We start from the raw sequence: 24,200 nt of genomic DNA on the forward strand, positions 1-24,200 counted from the left end.
TCCAGCAGCTCCAAGAGTGTCATCCCCTGACACCACCAGAATGGGAAGCCCAGCCCTGAACCAGCTCTGCTCTCACGGCTTGCAGGTCATGGAATCATGGAATTTTTTGGGTTGGAAAGACCTTAAAATTCATCTCATTCCACCCCCTGCCATGGCAGGGACACCTCCCACTGTCCCAGGCTGCTCCCAGCCCTGTCCAGCCTGGCCTTGGGCACTGCCAGGGATCCAGGGGCAGCCACAGCTGCTCTGGGCACCCTGTGCCAGGGCCTGTCCACCCTCCCAGGGAGGAATTTCTTCCCAATTCTTCATTAACATCTCATGAACTTTCATTACTACAGCTCTGCTGCAAGATGAGCTTTCTTTTTAAAAAGACCTTCAATCCTAAAGTAATTTTTTAAGTGATCCTAGGGTATAAAAAAACTTCAGCAAGGAAGGGACAAGGGTCTGCTCACAGAGCAGAAGGACAAGAGCAAAGGCACGTGATGATGGACAAGAGGAATTGTCATTCTGGCTCTTTTGTTCTTTGATGCAGCATTGTGGCAAACTGGTGTGAAAAGCCAGTATAATCCCAGGATTTTTCAGTGTTCCTGACTATAAAACACCCCCAAGGTTATAGGAAAACTTACGCAAGAACAAAAATTTCAAAGAGATCCAGTATTTTTTAAACTACTCAAAAGATCATGCGGTGCCTTCTCAGCATTCACCTATAAAGTTTCAATAAAACAAGGAAAGGAATTCACACAGAAAAAAAATGTTAAATCAATACAATAAAAATATAACTCAGGGCTGGATCAGGATTGGCATGACAGGGAAAAACCAAGGCTTTTCCTCAGTTTCTGATTTCTGGCCAGATCAGCTCATTAAAGCCCAGGATCTCCCAATGTACAAACAGAGCAGGGTCAGAGGCAGAAGCTCCTGACTCCCTGGGCAGAACCCCCACATTTATTTGAGCTGTCAGTGCCACCAGACAGTGACAGGCAGCAACTGGTGGCAGTGTCCCACCCAGGCAGCCCCTGTCCCCATTAGGAGCAGTGTTTTAGCCCCACACACACCTATAACCATATTGCTTTTAAAGAACATTCCATCTTTATGAAATATTTCTACTTTGAGATATTAATCCTCCAATTAAATGAAACAACAATCTGCAAGCACTAAAGCTTTGGCTTGTTCACTTTGCTGGTTAAATAGAGGTGCAGAAGACACAGACAGACAATAAACAGTAACTAATCTGACTGGGAATTTTCATATTTCCCCCTGTATTTTGACAAGAGTAATTTATTTCTTCACTGCTTCATTAGGTGCAGAAAACACATCCCATTAAAAATATCCCTTCTCCCAGTACCAAGTGTACAGCTAGAGAGATGCCAATTTCTAAAAATACCACAAAAGAGAAATAAATGCAGGACAAACAGCATCCAGTCTGATGGATTAAAAAGAGAGTGAAGAAAAGCTCAGAGTTAACTAATCCATCCCAATGAAGACATTTCCTACGTGGCCCCAGGCTGCAGTAACCTTCAGCAGCACAGCTCCAGAGGAGCAGGATCAGCAGGTCCTGGAGCAGAGAATGCTCCAGCCTTTCTGCCTGGCTGCTCCTGGGGACAGCAGGGAAGGTCCCATTTGGGACATGGCAATTTGGGGGTTATCTGGGGGATATTTCAGCTCTCTCACACTCAGTCCCTTCAAGTGGATCTTCCAAGAATCCCCAACAGACCTCCTGGCTGTTTCCCACACACTGGGGCTTCTTTCCCCTCTCCCTGCTCAGCATTAACACCATACAAGAGTCAACACCTCAGAATAGCCACTGATAAAAGATTTCTAATGCTCCAAACCCTCTGCACATTGTGATCTTGGAGAGGGGATTTCATGGCTCTCTTCAGTTTGCAGCCACACTGCTGGACACTGCTGGCACCAGTGGGAAGGGCAGGCTTTGCTTTTGTCCTCCTCAAACCCTCAGACAATTTCTGGGTTGGACCTGCAAGAACACTCATGGAAGTCCTCATGAAAACCCATTGTTCTTTAGTAAAATGAAATGTTTGCTCTAATAGAGGTCAATCACTTCTCCCACTACTTATTTGCAGGTTTCAAGGAACCAACACCTGAAACAGCCCCAGGCCAAAAACTGACTTTTATCTTGTGAAACGTTCTCTGAGCTTTTGCAATTTGTGCTCAAATGTTCATCAACAGATTAAATGCCTTCATTTCATCTCTAGCTACTCCTGATAAAAGTGACTGTGATTCCAGCTCTGGCAAGCTCCAGAGTGGGAACACAATCCTGAGAAGCCCAGGAAACATCTCCAGCTCTGCCTCACACCCTGCACAGGGCAGACCTGACAAACAGGAAGAGAATCCTCTGGACAAACGCACAGAAGAAAATTCCATGGCTGAAGCTTAATCAAGAGCTGGGAGAGAGGGCAGAGAGCCCCAGAGTGCTGGGGGCTGGGAAAGCTGGGAGGCATCAGCACCCACTCAGATGCTGCCCTGGAAGCACAAGGTGGGAGAGAGAGACCAAGGTTAAGGGATGTCTGACACAATCCAATGCAGTTGGTTTTATGTCTTTAATCTTGAGCCTCCCCCAGGTTTGTGATTCCAGCAAACTGCTCTGGATCATAAACAGTTTATGTTTTGGGTGCTTCCCAAGCCAGCCAGGCACAGACAGTTCTTAAATAAAAAGCATAAAATCCATATTCTTCTGGCAAGCAGTGATGGGGAGGTGAATCAGTCCCACAGCACTCTGCCCACCGGGACATCCCAGGGCCTCCATCCGATTTCAGTCCCTCACACAATCCATCTTCCCAGAGACAGTTTTTGTTGCAAAGCCATGGCAGATTAGAGGATCCTTGGGAGACATAAACAGTGCCCACATGCTAATGACAGGATCCTATTTCCCCCTGAAACCCAAGACCTAAGACTCTTAATCTTATTTATAAAATTCCCTATGTTGCTTCATTTTCAGTAAGAAAATCTACAGGAAAATGTGGGGTTGATGTGAAGAATACAAACTGACAACCAGCAAACTTCAGAAATAACCTCACCTTCGGTCAGTCTGAACCAGTGTCATCTGGGACAGTTTTCATCCAACATCTGGTCAACAAATAAAACCAAGGCCAGGCTGGACAGGGCTTGGAGCAGCCTGGGATAGTGGAAGGTGTCCCCGCCCATGGCAGGGGGTGGAATGAGATGATTTCTAAGGCCCCTTCCAACCCAAACCAATCTTTGGTTCCATGATAAATAAATTCACCCAATTAAGTCAGTATTTAAAGCAACCTTCCCAAAACTTGGGTTAACTTTGAAAATGAGTTTTTGTTTGTACTAAATATTGAAAGTTAGGAACTTCTCCTGACCCAGAGTCCCAGTGCTGTGGAGTGCACAGGCAAGACCAGGAGTGACACATTTGGGAGTTATTTAGAGATGGATTACCTCAGTTACTCAGTTCCACTGACACATGACAGCATGTGAGAAAGAGAGAGAATTACACAAAAGAGAAACACATTTGTTGAGAGCTGGAAAGGAAATAGGTCCCAGCACATAAAAGAGAAGATAAAACAAAGATAACCACAGGTGAGCACACTGAAACAACATCACTTTGCCTTGACAGCATGACCAGGATTTGTGCAGAGCTAAGCCAGGCAGCTGCCTCCTGACTCCTTGGACATGGAGCAGCTTTTCCAGGTGATCCATCACTGCCAGGCAGGGCTTGTTCTGTGGCACAGACACTGAATTTCAGGAGGCTGCACCTTCCTGGGGTGCTGCTTGTGCCTTGCTGTGCCTGGGCCTTGCTCTGCTGGAGGAGGGAAGTACAGCATTCCCAGTGGAGGGAATTCAGCACTCCCAGGGGAGGGAATTCAGAACTCCTGTGGGAGAGAATTCAGCATTCCCATAGGAGGGAACATTCCCAGTAGAGAGAATTCAGCATTCCCAGTGGAGGGAATTCACATTCCCATAGGAGGGAACATTCCCAGTGGAGGGAATTCAGAACTCCCGTGGGAGGGAATTCAGAACTCCCATGGGAGGGAACATTCCCAGTGGAGAGAATTCAGCATTCCCATGGGAGGGAACATTCCCAGTGGAGGGAATTCAGCATTCCCAGTGGAGGGAACATTCCCAGTGGAGGGAATTCAGCACTCCCAGTGGAGAGAATTCAGCATTCCCATGGGAGGGAACATTCCCAGTGGAGAGAATTCAGCACTCCCAGTGGAGGGAATTCAGCATTCCCATAGGAGGGAACATTCCCAGTGGAGGGAATTCAGCATTCCCAGTGGAGGGAATTCACATTCCCAGTGCTTACCATGGCCCACTGGCGAGCTTTGATCCTCATCTGGTTGTAGCTGCGCTCCTCGGCGTACAGGGCGCTCATGAAGGCGCCGATGGACGTGCCCCCGATCATGTCCACGGGAATTCCAGCCTCGATCAGCGCCCGGATAACGCCCACCTGGGAGCAGCCCCTGTGCCGAGGGAGGGAAGGGAAAGAAGAGCCACTGTCAGCCAAGCAGTCATTGAAGGAGTGCAAAGGCTGGTGATGAATGGGGCCTCCTAAGGAAGCCGAGCCCGCGCCAGCTGAGCTGCCAATCTCTTGCTAAACAAGCCCCGGTGCCAGGAACAAACATTATGAATGCAGGAATCCTCCCAGAGACTCCCAGAGGATCCGAGGGAACATGACCACGCAGCCTGGATCAGTGGGAAAGGCAGGGAGATGAAAGCAGCCAAGAGCTGAGCTGGTGGACGGGCGAGGGGAACGTCAGCATGGATTTGAGGGAGCAGAATCTACTGGGGTCCCCCCAAAGCACCCAGGAAAGGCTGGAGTTCAGAGCCCTTCTCATGAGTTTCTTTCCTGGTCATTCTCCACAGAAACTGAGCCAGCCTGGGGTATTGGGAGGGGGCACCACATGGATAAATAATGAATTTGAAGGTGGAAACAAAAGCAAGCAGAGACAAACAGTGATGAGAGAGCAGAGGTTGAATCTGTACACAAACCCAGGAGAGGGGCAGATGAGGAGGCAACTTTTGAGGATCACACAAATTCCTTCAGGAGAGTAAACTTATTCCTTGATTTCAAGTGCAGAAGGAATTCTGAGCAACAATGGAGTCAGCTGATAAATAACAGATGAACCTCACTGCTGATGGGACAAGAGGAAAACAGAAGCAGCAACACCCCTATAGCAACCAGCTCTTATCCAGCTCTGCCAACATGGATTTGGGAACCCCTGGGGATATTCCCTGAAAAATATTTACCTACTGTTCAGTGCAAGTTCTAGTGGCAAATCAAAGAAGCCAGAATACAACAGCAAACATAAGAACACACATCCAGGATGGGCCAGCGTTTGGAAAATGGCGAGCAAGCTCAGACTTCTCACCCAAAAAAGAGCAGAACTTAAAAATGACAGAGAAAAGCACAAAAGGTGACCAGAATATGGGATGGACTTCACAGAAGGAGAAAGTAGACTGGGATTACTGACTGGGGAAGATCCTGACTGATGGGAAACAGGCAGGGTCAGCAATGATATCACCACACAGAGATTTTAATGGAAAGGAAAGAATTTGCAGACAGGTGTATGTAGAGCACAAACTGGGGAAGCCACATGCTGGAGAGGTCAAATCACAAATGGATTTAAATGTGGAAAGGATGAATCAAAGGTACCAGGCTGTCAGTGGCTACTAAACATGACAAATGGGAGGTGCAAGCTGGTGCTCAGGAGGCTCAGAAGCTGCTAATTGCTGCTCCCCACCATCAGAAATGAGAGAGCAGAGGTGGAACCTTTGATCTGATCACATCTGATCTTTTATTCCCTAGTGGGAGAGGGATCCCTGCCTATCCCACAGAACCATTACAGAACCACAGAACACAGCAGTGGAGGCACATTGCCCTTCCAAGCAGTCCAAACCTACAGCTTCTGCTTTCAAATGCTTTGTCCAGTGAATAAGAAGCATTTTTGATTAGTTCATCCCACTTGGATGGATGCTTTGCAGTCTGGGCCATAAAGCAATAAAAATCTTCCTTTTCCCATTTTTATCCCATTTTCAGTCCCCCACAGTTTGCTCTATTTCCATCCTTCTTCCCCTTGCTGTTTACATCCCATAAATACTTGCTAACAGCTGCCAAGTCCACCGTAGGTGTCACTTGGCCAAGCTATGCTGAATACATTCTTTCCATCCAAATAAATCCCCTCCAGCTGCTGAAATGCTTTGGGACAGGTTTGTGGTTATCCTGGGTGTAAATGACTTCAATGACAGATCTGTGCTGCTGCAATCCAAGAGCAGAAAATGGCTCATTTTGCTTTCCTCTCCAAATTCCCCTTCTCCTACTGCTTCTTCCCACAAGGTGCCCTGAGTTAAAGGAATCATACTTTTATCCTGCCCATTGTTTTTAGGCTTTTAGAGTGCAGCTATTTTGGCACTCTGCTGCTCGTGCCTGGCACTTCCCACTGCCTCAGCCCCGATATTCCACAAGGAGCAGACCTTTCCCTGCACCTCCTGCTCTCTGGAGACAGCCCACATCAGGTGCCTTTCTTAGGGCACCTTAGAGTACCTTAAAGTGAAGTACCTTAAAGCATTTTCTGCTTAGAGGACAATTTTAAACAGGCCATGAGTAACTCCAGACTGGATTCCCTCCCTTTAACTGTTTCTCCTGATTCACACATCCATAAATACAAAGGATTTGATGTGAGCACTCTGGATTTGTTCCTATTTTGCTGCATGATGCCTTTGCATGAATAAAAGATCATTATTTATTGGCAAGTCATCCTCTCCTGGTGCATCCACAGAGTCCCTGCCAATACCTCACTAATGTGACAGCCACAGATCTCCAACAGATTCACTGATCCCAAAGCAAGATGGAAATCAAAGTCCTTTTCTTGCTTGTAAAGGAACCTCCCATAAGCTGCCTGACTAAATTATGTTTCATTTATTCATAACCACAAAGCTGATTCTTCCAGCTCCAACACCCTGAGCAGGAGCATTCCTGGAATTTGCAAACTAAATCCTAAAAAAGGATAAATGTGCCTGGGCCCTCCTTCTTCTCCAGGTACCACCTGACCTCCTAAAAGATAGAAATGGGCATTTTTTCCCCCCTTCTCCCTACAGCCTTAAGCCATCACTGCCCCAGCAACATTACTACATGGGACTTCTCAACACCTCTTTGCAGTTGGCTCTGTCCTGGGCACTTCCCAGCTCCCCAAACACGGGCAGGCTGCCAGGGGAAGCGTGTGCCGGCACCCTGCCAGGCACTCATCCCCTCTGACAGCATCCCTGGGCTCCCACAGGGCTGCACTGGGCAGCTGCAAACTGAAGAGGAAAAGAAATTGAAGCCAGGAGCAAGATCCATGTTAACAGCCTGAGGACTAGTGCAGAAAAAAACCCAGGGATTGTGAACTTCTTGTAATACCAGGCCAAATTTCACAGGGGACGTGTCCTGGTTTAGGGAAACGTGGAAATACAAGTGTTGGGCTAGAGGAGAACAAAGGGAGATGGATAACTCGTGCCAGTGCTGTACCTGCACAGCAGTGACAACACAGGACAGGGAGAACCTCCTGGTGACACAGAGCTGAATGTCACTCACTGCAGAGGAAAGGGCCAGGGGAGTGCTGTTACAGGGGAGGAAGGAGCACCCCAGAGAGGGGTTGCACACGCAGAGTGTCCCTGGAGCAGCACATGCAGCTCTCCTCACCCTAGAGCTGCCTGAAGGAGCAGCTGGATGCAGCAGCACCTCCCCTGCCAGGGCTAACACTGCTCCAGGACAGTGACAAGGGGCCCAGGAACAATGATCTACAAGACAACTTTCAAATAATTTCTATCAGAACCCAAAGATTTGCCCAGGAGGTGCAATCAGTATCCAAACAAAAACTCTTTTCCAATGCATTCAGTGCCTAGGACAGGCCTGATTCATTAATGCCCTTTGCAGAGAGAGCTGAACCAGCATCACCCAGCTCAAGGAGGGGCTGGAAGCCAGAGCCAGGCTCTGTTCTCAGCCCTGCCACTGCCTCAGCCTGACCTGAGCAACACAAAGCAGGGGCTGCTCTGGGCATCAGCTGCCCCAAGTGCTGCTTTCTGCACTCACCAAATCATGATTCCCATGCTGAATGAGCCTCCAGAAGCTGTGCTGGCTAAACTCCAAGCACCATTCCTTGCTTACTACTCATGGTCACAAGGAGGTCACTTGGTCTGGTCAGCTGGACAACAGGAGACTCAGAGGAGTCCTCACTGCAGTTCCAGGTTCCTTGTGAGGGGAAGATCAGAGGGACAGCTCTGATCCCTTCTCTGCTCTGGGACAGGGACAGGAGCCAGGGAACGGCTGGAGCTGGCCCAGGGCAGGTCAGGCTGGAGAGCAGGAAAGGTTCTTCCCCCAGAGGGTGCTGGCACTGCCCAGGCTCCCCAGGGAATGGGCACGGCCCCGAGGCTGCCAGAGCTCCAGGAGCGTTTGGCCAGCGCTGCCAGGGATGCCCAGGGTGGGGTTGTTGGGGGGTCTGGGCAGGGACAGGAGCTGGGCTGGATGATCCTGGTGAGTCCCTCACAGCTCAGGATATTCTGTGATTCTGGGAAAGAAATTACCACAAAGCAAGAAGAGGAGTTACAGGGTTGGAGACCTGCTTCCCTAAATACCTCAGCACAGCACACACAGAGAGCTCAGCCTTTCTGCCAGAAGGTCTTACAGGAAAATTCCTGCTGCTGAAATGAGCCCTTGCTTTCATCCCCTGGGGAAGTGCTGCTGGCATGTGACTGTAATGCACGAAGGCCGGAGCAGAACTGATAAAAGGAAAATTCCCCTGTGAGCCGTGCATGTGCCAGCCCTGCACGTGCTGCCAGAGCTGGGATAAATCCGCCTCAGGAGAAGGCAGCCAGTGCAGCAGGACATCCCAGAGCAGAGTGCCAGCAGGAAGGCAGGCTGTCCTGCTGCTCAGGGGCTGAAGGAAACGCAGTAAATACAAAACCAGTATTTTGTGTACCAGTATTTCCCCCACCAGCCATGTTTAACACACCAGCAGGGTGCTGCCTATTGTAAATGCAGGTGAACCCAGTGGGAAGAAATGCTGATGTCTGACTTTAGTTCAGAAGGTTGAGTGATTTATTATAACTTTATTATAACTGTACTATAATACATGAATATACTATTTAAAGGAGATACTAAAACTACATACTTTTTCTAACTACTATATTTAACTAATAACTAGTGACCCTCTCTAGAGTCCAGCCACAGGTGGATTGGATTGGCCATGAGGCTCAAACAATCCTCACTAGAATCTAATTAAGCAATCACCCCAGGTAAACAATTTTCTAAACACATTCTACACGGGAAAAACAAGGAGTAGAAATAGAAATTGTTTTCTCTTTCTTTCTCTCTGTGCTCCTCTATGAAAAAATCCTGAAAGAGAAAAGAATGTACCTACCACAGTCCTCCTGCTCAGGGGCTGAAGGAAACACAATCAGTACAAAACCAGTATTTTGTGCACCAGTATTTCCCCCACCAGCCACGTTTAACACACCAGCAGGGTGCTGCCTGTCTTTGAAAGAACACCCTGAGCCTGGGAGCAGCCAGAGGGGACACTAAGGGGACAGGCAGGCAAGGCTGCATCTCAATCACCTCCAAAGTCCGTGTCAGCTTCAAAAAGGAAGCTGGACTGGAAGAGGAATCCAGCCTCACCAGCCCCATCTCTCCTCCTAAATGACTCAGCAGGATGAAGGAGATCTCCCTGAATGCTCTGAAGAGATGCTGTTTCCTTTGGCTAAAGAAGCATTAAGGCCATGGCTGCTGCAGAGCTCTGCTGTGTCTCCTGCCAAAGCCTCCCCAGAGTGGGACACAGCTTCCTGGCCCTCCTTCCTGATGGAGTTACCTGGCAAAGGAGGCAGAAAAGTAGAGAATTGTCAAGGGGACTTTATTAAGCTCCGTTAGGGCCCAACAAACCTGAATGAAGATACCCTCAGAACTTTAAAACTCCTGAAGCAGCAAAGCCATAAAAACAGCTTTTCCCTGGAAGGGTCATCCAGCCCTTCACAGGCTGCTCAGGGCAGTGCTGGTTGGAAAGCCACATGGATGTGGCACTTGGGGACAGGGGTTAGTGCTGGCCTGGGCAGTGCTGGGGGAATGGTTGGACTTGATGACCTTAAAGGTCTTTTCCAACCTTAACTATTCTGCAGTTCTATGAATTTGTATTTACCATGTCCATTTTGGAGATGTGCAAAAAGTGGTGCCTTGGGCAACCACTCCCCCAGCCCTGCTGTGAGCACAAAACAAGCTGAAGGTGCCTGAGCTTCCAAGCCCACAGGACTGGACAGCACACCCTGAAATCCACCATGTCCAGCACACAAGGAACCCCTGGCACTGCAGGGACCACGATCCCAAAACAGGCTGGTGACTGAGCCTGCAGCTCTCAGAGCACTACAGAACCATTAACTGAGGGGTGGTGGTGGTTCTAGATCCTTCTTGGAGTCACTGTGGAGGTGTTCCTTGTATTGGGGTGAGTGGAAATTGGATGTTGTTTATGTGAAGAGCTACATGGAGTGGCATCAGGAAAGGTGACATAAGGAAAAGCCTCTTCTTTACATAAACAGCAGCATTTTTGGTGTGTGCTGTGGCTGATCCTGGCACTGAGTGGTTCAGTCACTGGCTCAGAAACGGAGCAAGTCTGCTACAAGTTGCAACTGGACTATCTCCAATTGGCGCCTTTGAGCTCTTGCAGCAGCAGCAATATACCCAAACATTGCTTTGAAATCTAATCCCAGTTATATCTTTCCAATAACATTATTTCCCAGCCTTCCTGACCATAAAACTTCCCAGCATCATAAATCAGCCAGAATTATTGCAGTGATTTTCTGCCAGCTCCAAAAGAGCACAGCACCCAGACCCCTGCATTTCTGCAGCCATGGTTCTACATGAGTCCTTACAAGGAACTTTCTTGTTCAACATTAATGAATTGTTAATCAACTAAGAACTATTTCTAAACTAAATAGAGGGAATAACCCCACATCACTGGGTTCTCATCCTAACATCCAACAATCAGCAGGATCTCTCCCAGCAGCTGCCCTGGAGGAAGCTTTTTTCCTTCCACAGCCCACACATATTGATCCCCAGTGACTGAATTTTTCTTGTCTTCCCCTCCATTAACAACAAACTCATTCCATCCTCCCGCTTAGCCTTGCCCTCAGAATCCCACCAACTCCTTAAGCCAGAGTTCAGGAGCCATTTCCCTTTGGCCTTGCCCCGCTGCAGAGATCACAACCTGTGCCAGGCAAGCACATCTGGCAGAAAAAACATCTCCTATTCATCACAAGCCCAGTGAAATCCCCTTCCTGCAAGAAAATCCAAATACAATGTCCTTTTACAGTCCTGATCTTGTTTCTGCTTTATAGACTAACTTTAGAATAAGCTTAAACAAAGAGATCTGTGCCTGACACAGAAATAAATGAACAAAATGTGTTCAGTCCTTCTAGGAGAGCTGTCAGGGCTACCCAGCCCTGGGGTGTAAAGGGATACAGGAGGAAGGCATTAGAGGGGAGAAGAAGCACAAAATAGTCAAAGTAAATTATAAAATGCACCAAGGTCTTTGTTTTCTGATCCCAGCTGGTGGCAGCACACTCAGAGAGGGGCACAGGAGCAGGAAAGTGGCTGAATGACAAACTGCACCCACTTGGGGATGTCACTAAATCCTGTCCCTTGCTCTGAGCCAAGGAACAATTCGGTTATCATCTGCAAAGGAAGATACTTTCTTTGGATAACAAATATATCCTCCTTCCCCACCCCTCTGAGACTAATTCATTAAAGCCTTGGAAGAACCCATTCTGAGCACAACATCTGGAAGCTGCAGAAGTAAGACCAAAGCACTTTAGAGAACAGAATGGAGAATTTCCTTTTTCTTAACAGGAAAGCTCTCTGCCCAGGTAGGGCTGGACAGATTCCCCAGAATCACAGCAGTGCAAGGACCATACTCCTGAAAGCACAGGGTCTTGCCTGGAGAACTTCACAGCTGCTCCATGGGAAGTGAACACAGCACATGCTTTTACAACTGATAAAAAAGGTGCAAAACCAGCAACAAGAGCTGACCCACACCTCCACCACCTCCTTATTTAATTTCATCTGTTTATCAAGGCACTGCTGTGAATAAATAGAGAATTGTCAAGGGGACTTTATTAAGCTCCATTAGGGCCCAACAAACCTGAATTAAGACACCCTCAGAACCTTAAAACTCCTGAAGCAGCAAAGCCATAAAAACAGCGGTGGGAAAGACTGGAGATCAGGACAGGAGAGTCCAACTAAACCACCTGCAATTAATTTTAAGGGCTTTTTAAGCAATACCTTTGAAGTCAATGACTCCCAAGCTCCTGCTGCTTGGAGGGTTATAGAAGCTGTTATAACCTTCAACCTGTGTGGCAGATTGGAGCAAATGAGCAATTACAGAGGTGCTGCACATGGGAAAAGGAAAAATCAGATCATTAAGCATTTGTGGGTGCAAATCCACATGACTTTGTGGGCATGTGATGACCCAACTGTTCCGCAGCTCTCTGAGCAATTGGCATTCAGGTCTGGGGATCTGGGAGCAGCCACAGGCTGTGCCTTTCCCCCAGCTCACAGGAGGCAGAGCTCTGAACTCTGCACAAACACAATTAAACCACGATGAAGGTCCTTCCCTGCAGGAAGCCAGGCAGAGCCTCTCAGGAGCAGTGAGGCTGCAGCCTCTCCCCAACCATCTGCAATCTCAGAGCCCGAGGCCCTCAGAGGAGCACCAGCCATGTCTCAGGAGCTTTGCTCTAACAACAGCAAACAAACTCACTGATTTATTTTTAGGGGCTGTTTTCTGTTTGTTCAAACAACCTAACTCTAGATAAGACCTGGATAAGACTCAAATTAGATATCCAAACATGCATTATCATCATCTTTTCCAAGTTGGAGCCCATCTTCCTTACCTTACTCCTCTGGCCTTTCCAAAGGAGCAGCACAAGTAAAACACCAAGTCAAAGGTGCAGTTTTATTTTTAAGGATAAAGAGTTTTGCTGCTTCTCTGTTATTTTACCTCCTGAATATTGCCCTGGAATCAAATTTAGGTTTTGAAAGATGCTGGGAATCCAGAAGCCTGACTCTGGAATTCATTTTTCCCTCTGGTTTATCTGCACGTGGCAATGGATGCTCCACTCGTGCCAAGAGCACAGGACACTTCTCTGAGCACCTACAGGAGCAATCACAAGCTCTGAAGCCCCCCAGCTTCAAAAAGGGATAGCACACAGAGAAATTGCACTCCTCTGTGCACAGAGGTACAGATGTTTATCTACACACACAAAAGCCATAACACACTCACCAAACAGCCTCCCCTCCTGCAAAATGCCCCCAGCCAATTCAGGCTGGCCCTGATGGGGGAAGAATGCAAAGGCCAGAAGGATTAAACTCAGAGCTGCAAACTTTCTGCCTTTTCAAAGTCAAAAGACAGACTGGCCTGGTGTACAAAGGGATTACTTTGGAGAACAGGAACTGGAGGAAAGATATTTCAAGTATTCAGAGGTTGGAGTGGTTTTTTTTTTTTTCCATGACACAAAACATACTGAGCCTCCTTTGTATCATTTTGATACTTGCCTGCTGCAGAAATCCTGCTTCCTCAGCTGTTACTGGGCACTGACAGACTGCAGATGCTGCACAGCAAGCCTGATTTTTCCATTTAAACCCAGAGAAGCAGCATTTTTCAAGTTCCTTTCATATCTCAGCTTAATTTGCTGGAACTTCAGAACATGATCAGGATGAGGGATGGGATCCTTTTAGCAGCACATATTCTTCAAGACCTGTCTTGCTAGAGGAGAGGAAAGCACAGCCCTTACATGCCAGCTCAGTACCTCCAGCAAGCACTTGGAAATGGAACAGGAATTTCAGGGATGCTGCCTGACTGCATCAGGGGGAGAGAAAGAAAAAGCAGCAGTTGCAAAATAATCCTTGCTCTTGTCTCATGTAAGTGGCAATCAGGAAATGGTGTGAACCCAGTGCAGAAGGGCCCAGTCTGTGCCAGACAGGCTCCATCCAGGGCTGCCAGACACCAGGCTGGAGACAGGGATCTTGGCCAGCCCCAGCAGAGCCCAGCACCCAAATCCCTCCTGCCAGAGGAGTCAGGGATACCCCCAAACCTCAGCAGCCCCTACATAAACACTGACCATGTCTTGGCACTGCACCCACACAGCACAAGGGGTCACCTGGTCACCCCTCTGCCTGCTGGAGTGAGGTCAGCTCCATCAGAATAACTGGATGGCAGGTTTCAAGCAAAGTCCCCAGACACATCCAACCCAGGAGGCAGCAGCATAAATCCATTTCCATTTTGAGATAACAACATCCTCCTGAAACCCCAAACAACTCCTCCCGGTAATGGTTTCTATTTCTCTTCCCTCTAAGTGCTCCAGAGGCATTTCAGAGCTCCAGAGGGTCACCACGCTGTGGTTCACCAAAGCAGAGCACAGCTCTGAGCCTTTCAGCCATTTCCTCAACCCCTCAGCAGCTGAACCCCAGCCCCATGAAATCCTGCCTGTGCCTTCCTCTCCTCAGTGACTGAACCCTTCAGATCTGCCAGTGGCTCAAGGCACCAAGAGCACCCTGGAGGGGCTGGAGCTGCCCTTCCAAACCTCTCCTAGCCAAGGTCACAATGAACAATGGCTTTAGCAACAGTTTTGTTCCATAATTTACTTCATAACAAGCATTTTCTCAGGCTGTTTTCTGAGTACTTTGGGAAAAAACCCTGAATCCAATTTTTCTACATTTCAAGCTGTCAGCTCTGTGCCCTGTGAATTTTAAGCACTGTGAGGCAGACACACCAAATGAAGGGGATACCTGTGCCCCATTATAAACCACTGAAAACAACATTAAACATTGCAATAAACAACCTATTTGCAAACCTGGTGCAGTCCTAAAGCTCACTGCATGATCTGGAATGATTTCAAAGCCAAATGTGTTTCTGTTGACACACAGGGACACACCAGGATGGCAAAAAATTGCCATTTTTTCACAATAAGTGAAAATCTCACAATTTGTGAGAGGACTTGAAAGCAAAGACTGAGAAAGGAACTAAAGGGCAGATGTAAAGAGGACAAGAAGGAATGAGTGTGGAGCAAAAACAGTGCAAGGAAACTGAGAAATCTCAAGGACTGGATGTGTTAGAAAGGGAAAAAAGATTTACAGGCTGGCAGACACAGCCAGGTGGGAAAAATAAAGGGAAAATATGTTGTGTATTATCTAGATAGAAATGGAAGAGTGGAGAAACATTGTTAAGCAAGCTCTCAAAATATTACTTTTATGCTCCAACACAAGGAACTGGCCACAACAGCACTTGGGCCCCTTATCCCTCCTGCCCTGGGGTGCCCCTCCGCAGACTCAGTCCATGTTAAGTCCTGAACCCAGCAAAGGAGCTGAAAAACATTTACTGTATTCCAATTTATGTGGGGAACATCAAGAGCCCAGGAAACTCCCATGGGATTTTCTTTCATCCCTTCTGTAGTTTCTATATAGGATCCCATAGGGAAAAACACTGCTCTGTGTTTCTGGCAGTGTTTTCCAAGTGTTTTCCTCTGGAGCTGCCTCCTTCAGGCAGCAAATTCCTCCCCTCTCCTCCCACACACCCTAAGAACACACTGTCTGGGTGCCCGTGGTCAGGTTTAATAGTTTAAGAAAGTAACTCCCCCCATGTTCCCAGTTCCCTCCCTGTATTTGAGGTTCAGTGATCGATCTTAGGAGCTCACCAGCTCCATCTCAAGTTCTGCAGCTCTGCAGTGGCAGTTTTAAACAACATCCACACACACATTTCTCCTCCATGTAGGGGTAAAAAGCATCCTATCATTAGTTACCTGTCTTAGTTGAGAAATAAGAATTAATCTCCCTTAACTGCTGGAACTGATTCCAAAACACCTGCACCATAAAACCTCAGAGTGTCCCCAGGAGGTTCTGTTATTGCCCAAGACTGAACCCCAGGGTTTCATAACCACGATGCAGAAAAAGGAGCTGCAGCCTGGGAAGGGAGCTGTCAGCACCAGGGAAGCAAACTGTCCATGTCAAGGACAGCACTTTGTTATTTCCACCTCAAATCTCAGCTTTTTATTCCTCAGATGTTGCATCACACGCTGGAACTTGGGCTATGAGGTGTCAATTCTACCACTGCACCACCAGCCAGCCCCCTCCACCCCTTGGAGCCAAACCTCGGTCCTGACCCAGGGGCCATCACCCAAAACCCTCACTAAGCTCAGATATTTTCTGTGCAGTCTTCCCTGTTTTCTCTCCCTGTGCTTCTCTCTGCCTTCGTGGACCATGGAGCTAAAGATGACACTGCACAAGGGATCTCAGCTCTTCTCCAAAGCAGCAGTGCTGGAAAACAGATCTTCCCATGCTGCCACTTGACCTTGGGAGAACTAAACACAGCCCAAAGAGGCAGAGGTGCTATTTCCACCCTCCTTTCCTTGGAGCACATTCCTCAGTCATTCCCACTGTTGCATTACCACGTTACACTGATGAGAATTTAAATGTTCATTAATTCTGTCAGCTTGTCAATTTTTCCTTAACTAATTCAAGCGAGGGAAAGAACAGTGGTTTCATGACTCCTCTCAGGAAAAAATTTGTGAGAATTTCACAGGAGACAAGAAAGAAATTTCTACTGCCTGCAGTGAGCCTCTTTGCCAAACACCAGACCTGCACCATGCAGTGCAGAAGTGAAAATTTCTGAGTTAAAATGGCAAAATCCAATTAAGGAGGAGACATTGAGCATCTAAGTAACAGAGTAAGCAGCAAACCCTGTCTGTTACCAATTGCTATGAGAAATGGACAGAATTAAGAAGCAGCTGCTCTCAGCCAGGATGGGATGACAAGGGTTTTGCTTTAAGGCTCCTCTCCATGTTAGAGTAACAAACCAAACAGAAAAACAAATCAACCCCCAAAACCTACTGGTGTCTTTATTAATCATTTCTGACTCCACACATGAGCATACTGCAGATTCAGCTTCTGTATCCTGCCAGCTCGGCCAGCACTTAATTGCTGGGTGTGTAATTAAAATGCTGTGTCACCAGCCATGGAGCAGCAGCACCACGTCCCTGTGCCTGCTGAAGGCAGCCCGCAGCTCCCCAGACAACCTGAGGAGGAATATCAGATCTCACATCACAGCACTTACTTGCCTTAAAGTGTTTTACACGGGTAGATCAGGTCATCAATCCCAAACTCCACTCCTCTTTTAGCAGGATGGAGCGGGGGAAGCACCACAGGGTTTGTTCCCAGGCAAGAGCTCCTCACCTCCCAGCCATGCTTGCAGGCTAAAAGCACCAACAGTCAGAAAAGGAACATGATCTTCTCAAGATCTCAAAATCTGTTGCAAGTTTTTCCTTACGGTGTGTTGGGAGCTTTGCATCATTTCTTTTCTGCTTTGATTGCTCAGGAACACAAAGGGGCAAAATCCTCCCAAGCAATGCTGCCACACTGGGCTCAGCCTCCAAGCAGAAGCTCCTGGAGATGCATGTGAGCATCCACCATGTCCCCAGGTGGCTCTGGGTACATCCCACCTGCTCCTTGCTTGACCCACTGTACAGGACAGTGTGACCTGTGCATCCCTTCCAGGCACTGAATGCAGCTCTGCCCATCCTGCCTGTGCCAGGGCTTTGTCCCAGTGCAGACACAGGACAAACAAATTCCTTGTGCCTTCTTGAAGAACAGATCAGTGTCTGGTGGCAGAGACAGGAGGCAGGATTGACAAGCAGGTTTTTACTCAAAGTTGCCAGAGTGAGCTGGAGCTGCAGCCAAACATCACAGCCACAGCAAATCCTCCATGGTTTGTTCTTCCTGCAATCCCAGAGTCAAACCCAGAGTGCAGAGAGCCAATGTGGTCTCCTGAGAGCAGAACAATTGAGATCTGCCTCTCAGGGACTCTCACAGCCTCTTCATCCCTGGGTAAAGCCATTAAGGAGGAAGATAAAGCCAGGCTTTAAGGAGCTCAGCAGCAGCCCATGAGTTTTTCCTTCTCTAAGAGCTTGGAGTGTGAGTGCCCTGCACGTGGCACAGGCTGCAGCAGCACAGACAGACACAGGAGACAGCAGGAGCATCCATCAGACACAGAGATCCCATAACAAAAAGGGCAGAATTTGCTTCTCCTACTTTTATCCTCCCTTTCCAGAGGGCCAGAGCTGGAAACAAAGGAAAGGCAGAAAGGACAAGTTGCTGAAACAAGCCAGCTGTCCAAAATGAAACGATCTGAGCCACATCTTTAGAGTCAGCAAGAAAACCTCGTGTGTGCAAAAAAACCCAGCTACTTGACACATCAAGTGCTGAGGTGAGAAAATAAGTTTGAGGAGAAAACTAGACAGAAAAGAGAGAAATTAAAAGATGCCCTGATGAAATATCTATAAATATCCTTTGACAGCAGCTCCTCAGGAGAGGCTGAAATGCTCAGGGTGGGATTGCTGGGGTGCCTGTGCAGGGACAGGAATAAAGATCCTTGTGGGTCCCTTCCAGCCCAGGATACTCCGTGATTCTGAACAGCTCAACCCATTCTTCTCCCAAAGCCTTGGGATTCCCAGATAGCTCTGTAATAATTATTTACTTCCTAGAAATTTTAGTTTTCAAACAGCTTTACTAAGACAACCATAGCAAACCAAAGAAGGGGTGGGCTGTATGTGGGAGGGCTAAAGGTCAGGAAAATTATTTATGGAAGGTTTATGCCTTTGTTGCAGGGCTTGAAGTGTCATTATTCTTGGAGCTACATCTCAAAGGTATTATTTTCCTGAACACAAATCCCCTTTCCTTCGTCAAACTCCACAACATTTCTAACTAAAATTAAGTTAGCATTTAACAAAAGCAAAACACTGTAATTTTAGAACCATATCACTTCAAGTTGTTTTATTTTTATGCTCGTAGGAGAAAGAAAACCTTTAGTTCCTATGAGCCTTTTGTCATGACAAACCACAACGATAATTACTAGGAAGCTGCTCTTGCTAAAACCTCCCAATCCGGCTGTCACTGGGAAGCCAGACAAACACTCCCAAAATAACAACTAAATAATTGATATTACTGGAGTCACAGAACACAATACCTTGAACAAATACCCACCAGACAGCCCCTGTCACTGTCACCTCTCCCTGGCTGTGTGACCTGCATGATTCCTGCTCTGAGAGCAAGGTGGAGGATACTCATGTAATTGCTATCCAAAGGTCATCAACACTCTGTGCAGAGACCCACAAAAACATTCTTAGCCTGACTGTGCTTTAGCCACAGGATGATTTTAAATACCTAATCTAATCTCTTCAGTAGTGTTAGTAGAAATGGGCAATCTAAGAATTTATTTTGCCCTTCCAAAGGCAGATGTTCAGAGTAATTCTGAGCCTTTACATGGTTCAGAGAAATTTTGTCCTTTCCCCAATCTCTTAATTATATTCTCACTTCAAAAAAACTTTATCTAACCACAATTTAGATGATTATTTAATGACTAGAAGGGTATTCTGTACCTTTCCAGGGAAAACACAGTGCTCACACAATCCCTGTGCCAGCCTGGAACCCCTGAACAAGCACTTCAGTCTGTGGCATAGAAAGTGTTTCAGAGAAGGAAGAAATATCCCATTTATCCACTCTGCCCTTAATCCTCTTCAAGTCCTCCCCATTCAGGGATGCAGAAATGAGCAGAGTGATGGCTAATGGCCCATGGCTTGTTGCTGAATGGGTGATGAGCATCCAGAGACCCCAAAGCCAGCACAGCAGCAGAGCAGCTTTGCAGAGAGGGACAACACAGGACCAACACAGTGACCCTGCTCCTCCTTACCTCAGATCCTGCACACCCACAGGTGGGAGCTTGCAAATTAAGTAGTAAAATTAAAAAAGAAAAAAGGAAAGAAAACCCAATTTGGCAAAAATTACAGCAGTGTTACAGAAGGAAGGAAGGGAACGAGCAAAATGTGCTGCCAGCAGTACACAGAGTGCACATATTTAGCATGACACTGGCTCTGGTAGAGGCAGAGATATCAGCTGGGAACAAATAATAAACCACAAATGCTCTGTATCAGTGGATGAGAAGCCTCCCAAGATACTCAGATAAAAGAGAAGCTCCCCTCTGCTGTTCTGCTTTGTGTCTCCACAGGACAGAGCTTGTCTCAGAAATGAAATACTGAAACCAGCCCAGGTGAGGGGCTGTGAAAGGGAGCAGGATCAAGGCACCTGTGAGACACTCGAGGAACCAGCTCTGGCTGTCTCAGCACTAGTGCCTGCTCAGGAGGAGCTGGCACAAAGGAGCTCCAGCCTTTCCTGCAGTGAAGGCTCCCCTGAAGCACGCGCTGGCCCAACGACAAAAATGTGATATTTCTGTGCACTTAAACAGACAGACTGCGTGCAAATTAGGGGGTTTATTTTTTTGAGAACTGTATTTCAAAGCACTCCTTTAAAGCAGGACTTCAAGAACACAGTGATGGAGACAACGAAGGCAGCGCTCGCTTGAGACAAAGGGTGACTCAATTCTGCCTCAACAGAAAACTCTCCAAGTAAAAAGGGATTCCAAAGAAAAATGCCAGCAGTAATTTATTTCTAAAGTTCACTTTAAATGGATGGGGTTTGAGATGGAATTCTAACAGAGTGCTCAGCACACATCTTGTCCTTGTGTCTGCAGAACACACCCTTCCTGTAAGGTAAGGCTGTCAGAGTCTATGGGTACCTGGGGGTTTGGAGGATTACAAAGATGAGAACATTCTCCATTAGAGGACATAATTCCTCTTACAGCTCAAACTTTGAAGAGCTTTGAAATACTGTGAGCCATTTTCTAATATAAGAATCCATAAGGGAAAAAAAAATCCAAAGTGTAGGCCAACAGAAAGAAACGTCATCTTTTGTGCCCTGGTCACCTCCTGGTATTAAACCATTATGAGAGGCCTCAAGAGGTCACAAACACTCATGTTCTTTCTGCAGAAATTCTGCACAAATCCCCACAGAAGGCTAAGTTTGTGTAATTCCTCAGTGTCTCCTCCCCCAAATGCTGCCTGCAGAGCAGTGCTGTTGTCCCAGGATCTCTGTTATCCTGAGAGATCTGTCCCAGCCCAGAGACAGCTCTCGGATCTGGTGGATGCACCAGCACAGAATCCTAGAGCGGTCTGGGTTGGGAGGGACCTTAGAGCACATCCTGTCCCACCCCCTGCCAAGGGCAGGGTCTCCATGCCCAGGCCAGGCTGCCCAGAGCCCCGTGCAGCCCAGCCAGGCTGCCCAGGACAATGCCCTACCTGGCCCCTCCGCCGCCCAGCACCAGCGCGATGGCGTTGCCCGTCAGGACCCGGGCCAGGCGGGAGAAGTCGGAGTGACGGTCTGGAGCCTTCTGGAACACACGTTCATACATCTCCACCTGCAGAGGAGAGCCAGACACGGTCACTGCACGGCCAGGGCAGCCAACAGCAGCCTGCTAAAAGACACTGCAAAGATGAGGAGACTGGAGCTTCTCTCTTGTGAGGGAATGCTTGGGGAGCTGGGGCTGGACAAGACTGAGAGGGGACCTCACCCCTGTGTCCCTGGGTGCAGGAAGGGCTCAGGGCAGGGACCAAGCTCTGCTCCGTGGGGCCCAGCAATGGCATCAGAGGAACAGGCAGGAACTGATGCCCAGGAGTTTCACCTGGACAGGAGGAAGAATTTCTTTCCTGTGCGGTGACCGAGCACAGGACAGAAACCAGAGAGGCTCTGAAATCTCCCTCGCCAGAGATACTCCAAGCCTGTCTGGACACAATCCTAGTGACTGCTCCAGGGGACCCTGCTGAGCAGGGAGGTGGGACTGGAGGAGCTCCAGTGGTCCTTTCCAGCCTGAAGTTGTCAGTGATTCTGTATAACAGCTCTTCTTCAAAGGAACAGAGGGTGCTAAACCATCAAAACAGTTCTAGTGGCCAGTAGCCTCTCTTGAGTCTATTATAGCTGCTGGGAGTAGTACAGAATTTCCTTTAGAGCTCTTTCTCTTCCTTGACAAGGATCTGAAGGTCTTGGGAAGCATCCCAGATTGCCTCTGCCTCATGTTTAGCACAGCTTTGGGAAGGGATGCTCCCAACAAAAAGGACTCTACTATGGCCTGTACATACTTTTCACTGGGACTCTGAGCTCTTTCAAGATATCAAAAAGCCAAGTCTGCATCCATAAAGAAAACCTGGCCCCCTTCTCCCTGTTCCCTAAATCCAATTGAGGCCAAACAGATTTAAAGAGCATGGTCTCATATTTCAGTGTGACTCTTCTGAGAAAGATCCTTTGTTAATAATAGAATGGGTTTTTCTTCCATACAGGTCTCCAAAACCAGTTTTTACAATTATGGTGATCATAGATGAAATTATAATGAGAGCCAGAACGAGATTGCTGACTATGGCAGGCCAAGACTTTGTAATTATCTATTTACCTTTGAAAAAAAGATCACCTTGATGGGGCTTTGCAAAATTCAGAGGATTTGCAGAATGCACTGTTAAATCTGTGTGTGTAAGAATATGGTGGACTATCATTACCCCAGATTCCCTTTGTCACACAGATTACAGATCAAGTGAGAGACAGCAAGGGACCAGCCACCAAAGCAGGAATCTCTTACCAGCTTGGGCAGACTCCTTTTGGAGAAGACTCTGCGTGGGCAGTGGATGTGGAGGTGAGCAGAACACCAGCTCCTCATGTTGAGCCACTCCACAGTGCGGGATGGGAGGGGCCCATCCTCCTTATGGAGCAGGACCAGCTGCTTCTGGGCTCTCACTGCCGTGTTCTCCAGCATCCTCTCCAGCTACAGCAGCCACGAACACCCAAGGGAAGGGGAGTGAGTCCTGGCTGCTCGTGTCTCAGGGTGGAATACATCCACACACACCCCATACCCCTATTCCCCCCTGAATCCAACTCTGCACAGTCACAGCCCCCAAACACGATTGATTTAGACAACAACATTGTTAACTCTGGGCTTGCTCAGCACACAAAAGTCTAAAATCATCCAAGAATTCAAACCTGAACGTTTTTGACTTAAACCAGGCCATTAAAAGCACAGCACAGGCAGGAGCTGCTCCTGCAATGTGAGATGCTGCCCGAGTCAGACTCGAGCCCACAAATATTCAGTGTTTTTATCTTTCCCATCCCATCAGTCTACTTTTTTTTTTTTTCTCCTTGTATTTCTGATTTTGATTTTTTTTTGTTGTTGTTTTAGGTAACTGCTGGCAGCTTGTTCTGCCTGTGCTTCCTGCCTCCCACATCCATGCAAGAAGAGCCCACACAACAGGACACACAAGAAAGCTGCACGTGGGACCAGCCCAGGCTCTTTGCAGGTCACACTCAGCACTTCACCATCCAAAAAAACCCCACCTGTGATTCCTTTTTAAAATTTCTTGAAGAATTTTTGTCTGGCCAGAAGACTTTGGTAATAAAATCATAAAAATAGATAGCAAGGGGAAAAAAATTACAGCTTAAGATCTGTAATAAAATACAATAAATTATTCATACACTGTGATTTAGATCTACTTTTTCCTAAGCACACACCATGAATTTCATCCAGGCAGAAAAGAATTTCTCCCTCTGTGTGGAAGCCCAAAGAAATTCTGGGCAGAAACACAAAGCTTCAAAGCAATTTTTGATTTACCATTGGCCAAAACGACTCTTTAGAGGAAAAGAACTTTGCTGGAAGTACTCCTACATAAAACTTGCCATCTCAGAGGATTCTCATACAATTCTTTTGTTATTCCTAACAGGCATTTCTCAGGAATATTTCATTATTTATGCCTCACTGGGTGTTAAACCCAGGAAAATACATGAGTGTGAAGCAAGCTGCTTTGAGCTGGGCTGCTCCCAGTGCCAAGAGGGGAAGGAGCAGCTCCCACACCTCTCCCACAGAGGGCTCCTGGTCTCCCAGCCCCACGATGAGGATGCAGTCGGCCTGGCGGATGCAGCGCTGGGTCCAGGGGGTCAGGGTGCTGTCAGCCTGGTACAGCACAATCCTGTGGATGTCCTCCTGCTGGCCCAGCCAGCTGGTCAGCCTGTACTCGTGGATGCTGGGGACAGACAAGGGATCAGAGAATTCAACTGGTGTTGTATCACAGCTCCCAAGAGAAGAGAGGGGAATCTTACACCGGGAAAGACTGGCATTTCCTGCTCAGCCAGGATCTTCTCCCAGCTCCTGCTGGCTCTGTTTCTCCAGGATTTACACCATTAGACAAATACCAAGGCAGGAGGATACAGTGATGCCTCACTTCAGTAATGCTTCCACAGCATCACTAAGCATGAACACACTCAGAGAAATTCAGCTTTTGCAATTTTA

At 47.6% G+C, this 24,200-nt stretch overlaps 1 protein-coding gene across 5 annotated transcripts in view; it reads right to left on the reverse strand.

Annotated features, from left to right (window-relative positions):
- Nucleotides 1–24,200, reverse strand: part of PNPLA7 (patatin like phospholipase domain containing 7) — a 127,440-nt gene that overhangs the window by 25,222 nt on the left and 78,018 nt on the right. For all 5 annotated transcript variants that reach the window (XM_053961993.1, XM_053961991.1, XM_053961994.1 and 2 more), the window contains 4 exons: nucleotides 23,766–23,934; nucleotides 22,503–22,685; nucleotides 21,175–21,293; nucleotides 4,286–4,442 (listed from right to left, as the gene is read on the reverse strand). In XM_053961993.1, the coding sequence (XP_053817968.1) occupies nucleotides 4,286–4,442; nucleotides 21,175–21,293; nucleotides 22,503–22,685; nucleotides 23,766–23,934 (628 nt within the window). The remainder of the gene's footprint in view (nucleotides 1–4,285; nucleotides 4,443–21,174; nucleotides 21,294–22,502; nucleotides 22,686–23,765; nucleotides 23,935–24,200) is intronic.

Source organism: Vidua chalybeata, chromosome 21 (genome assembly GCF_026979565.1).
Source record: "Vidua chalybeata isolate OUT-0048 chromosome 21, bVidCha1 merged haplotype, whole genome shotgun sequence".
NCBI classification, from domain to species: domain Eukaryota; kingdom Metazoa; phylum Chordata; class Aves; order Passeriformes; family Viduidae; genus Vidua; species Vidua chalybeata.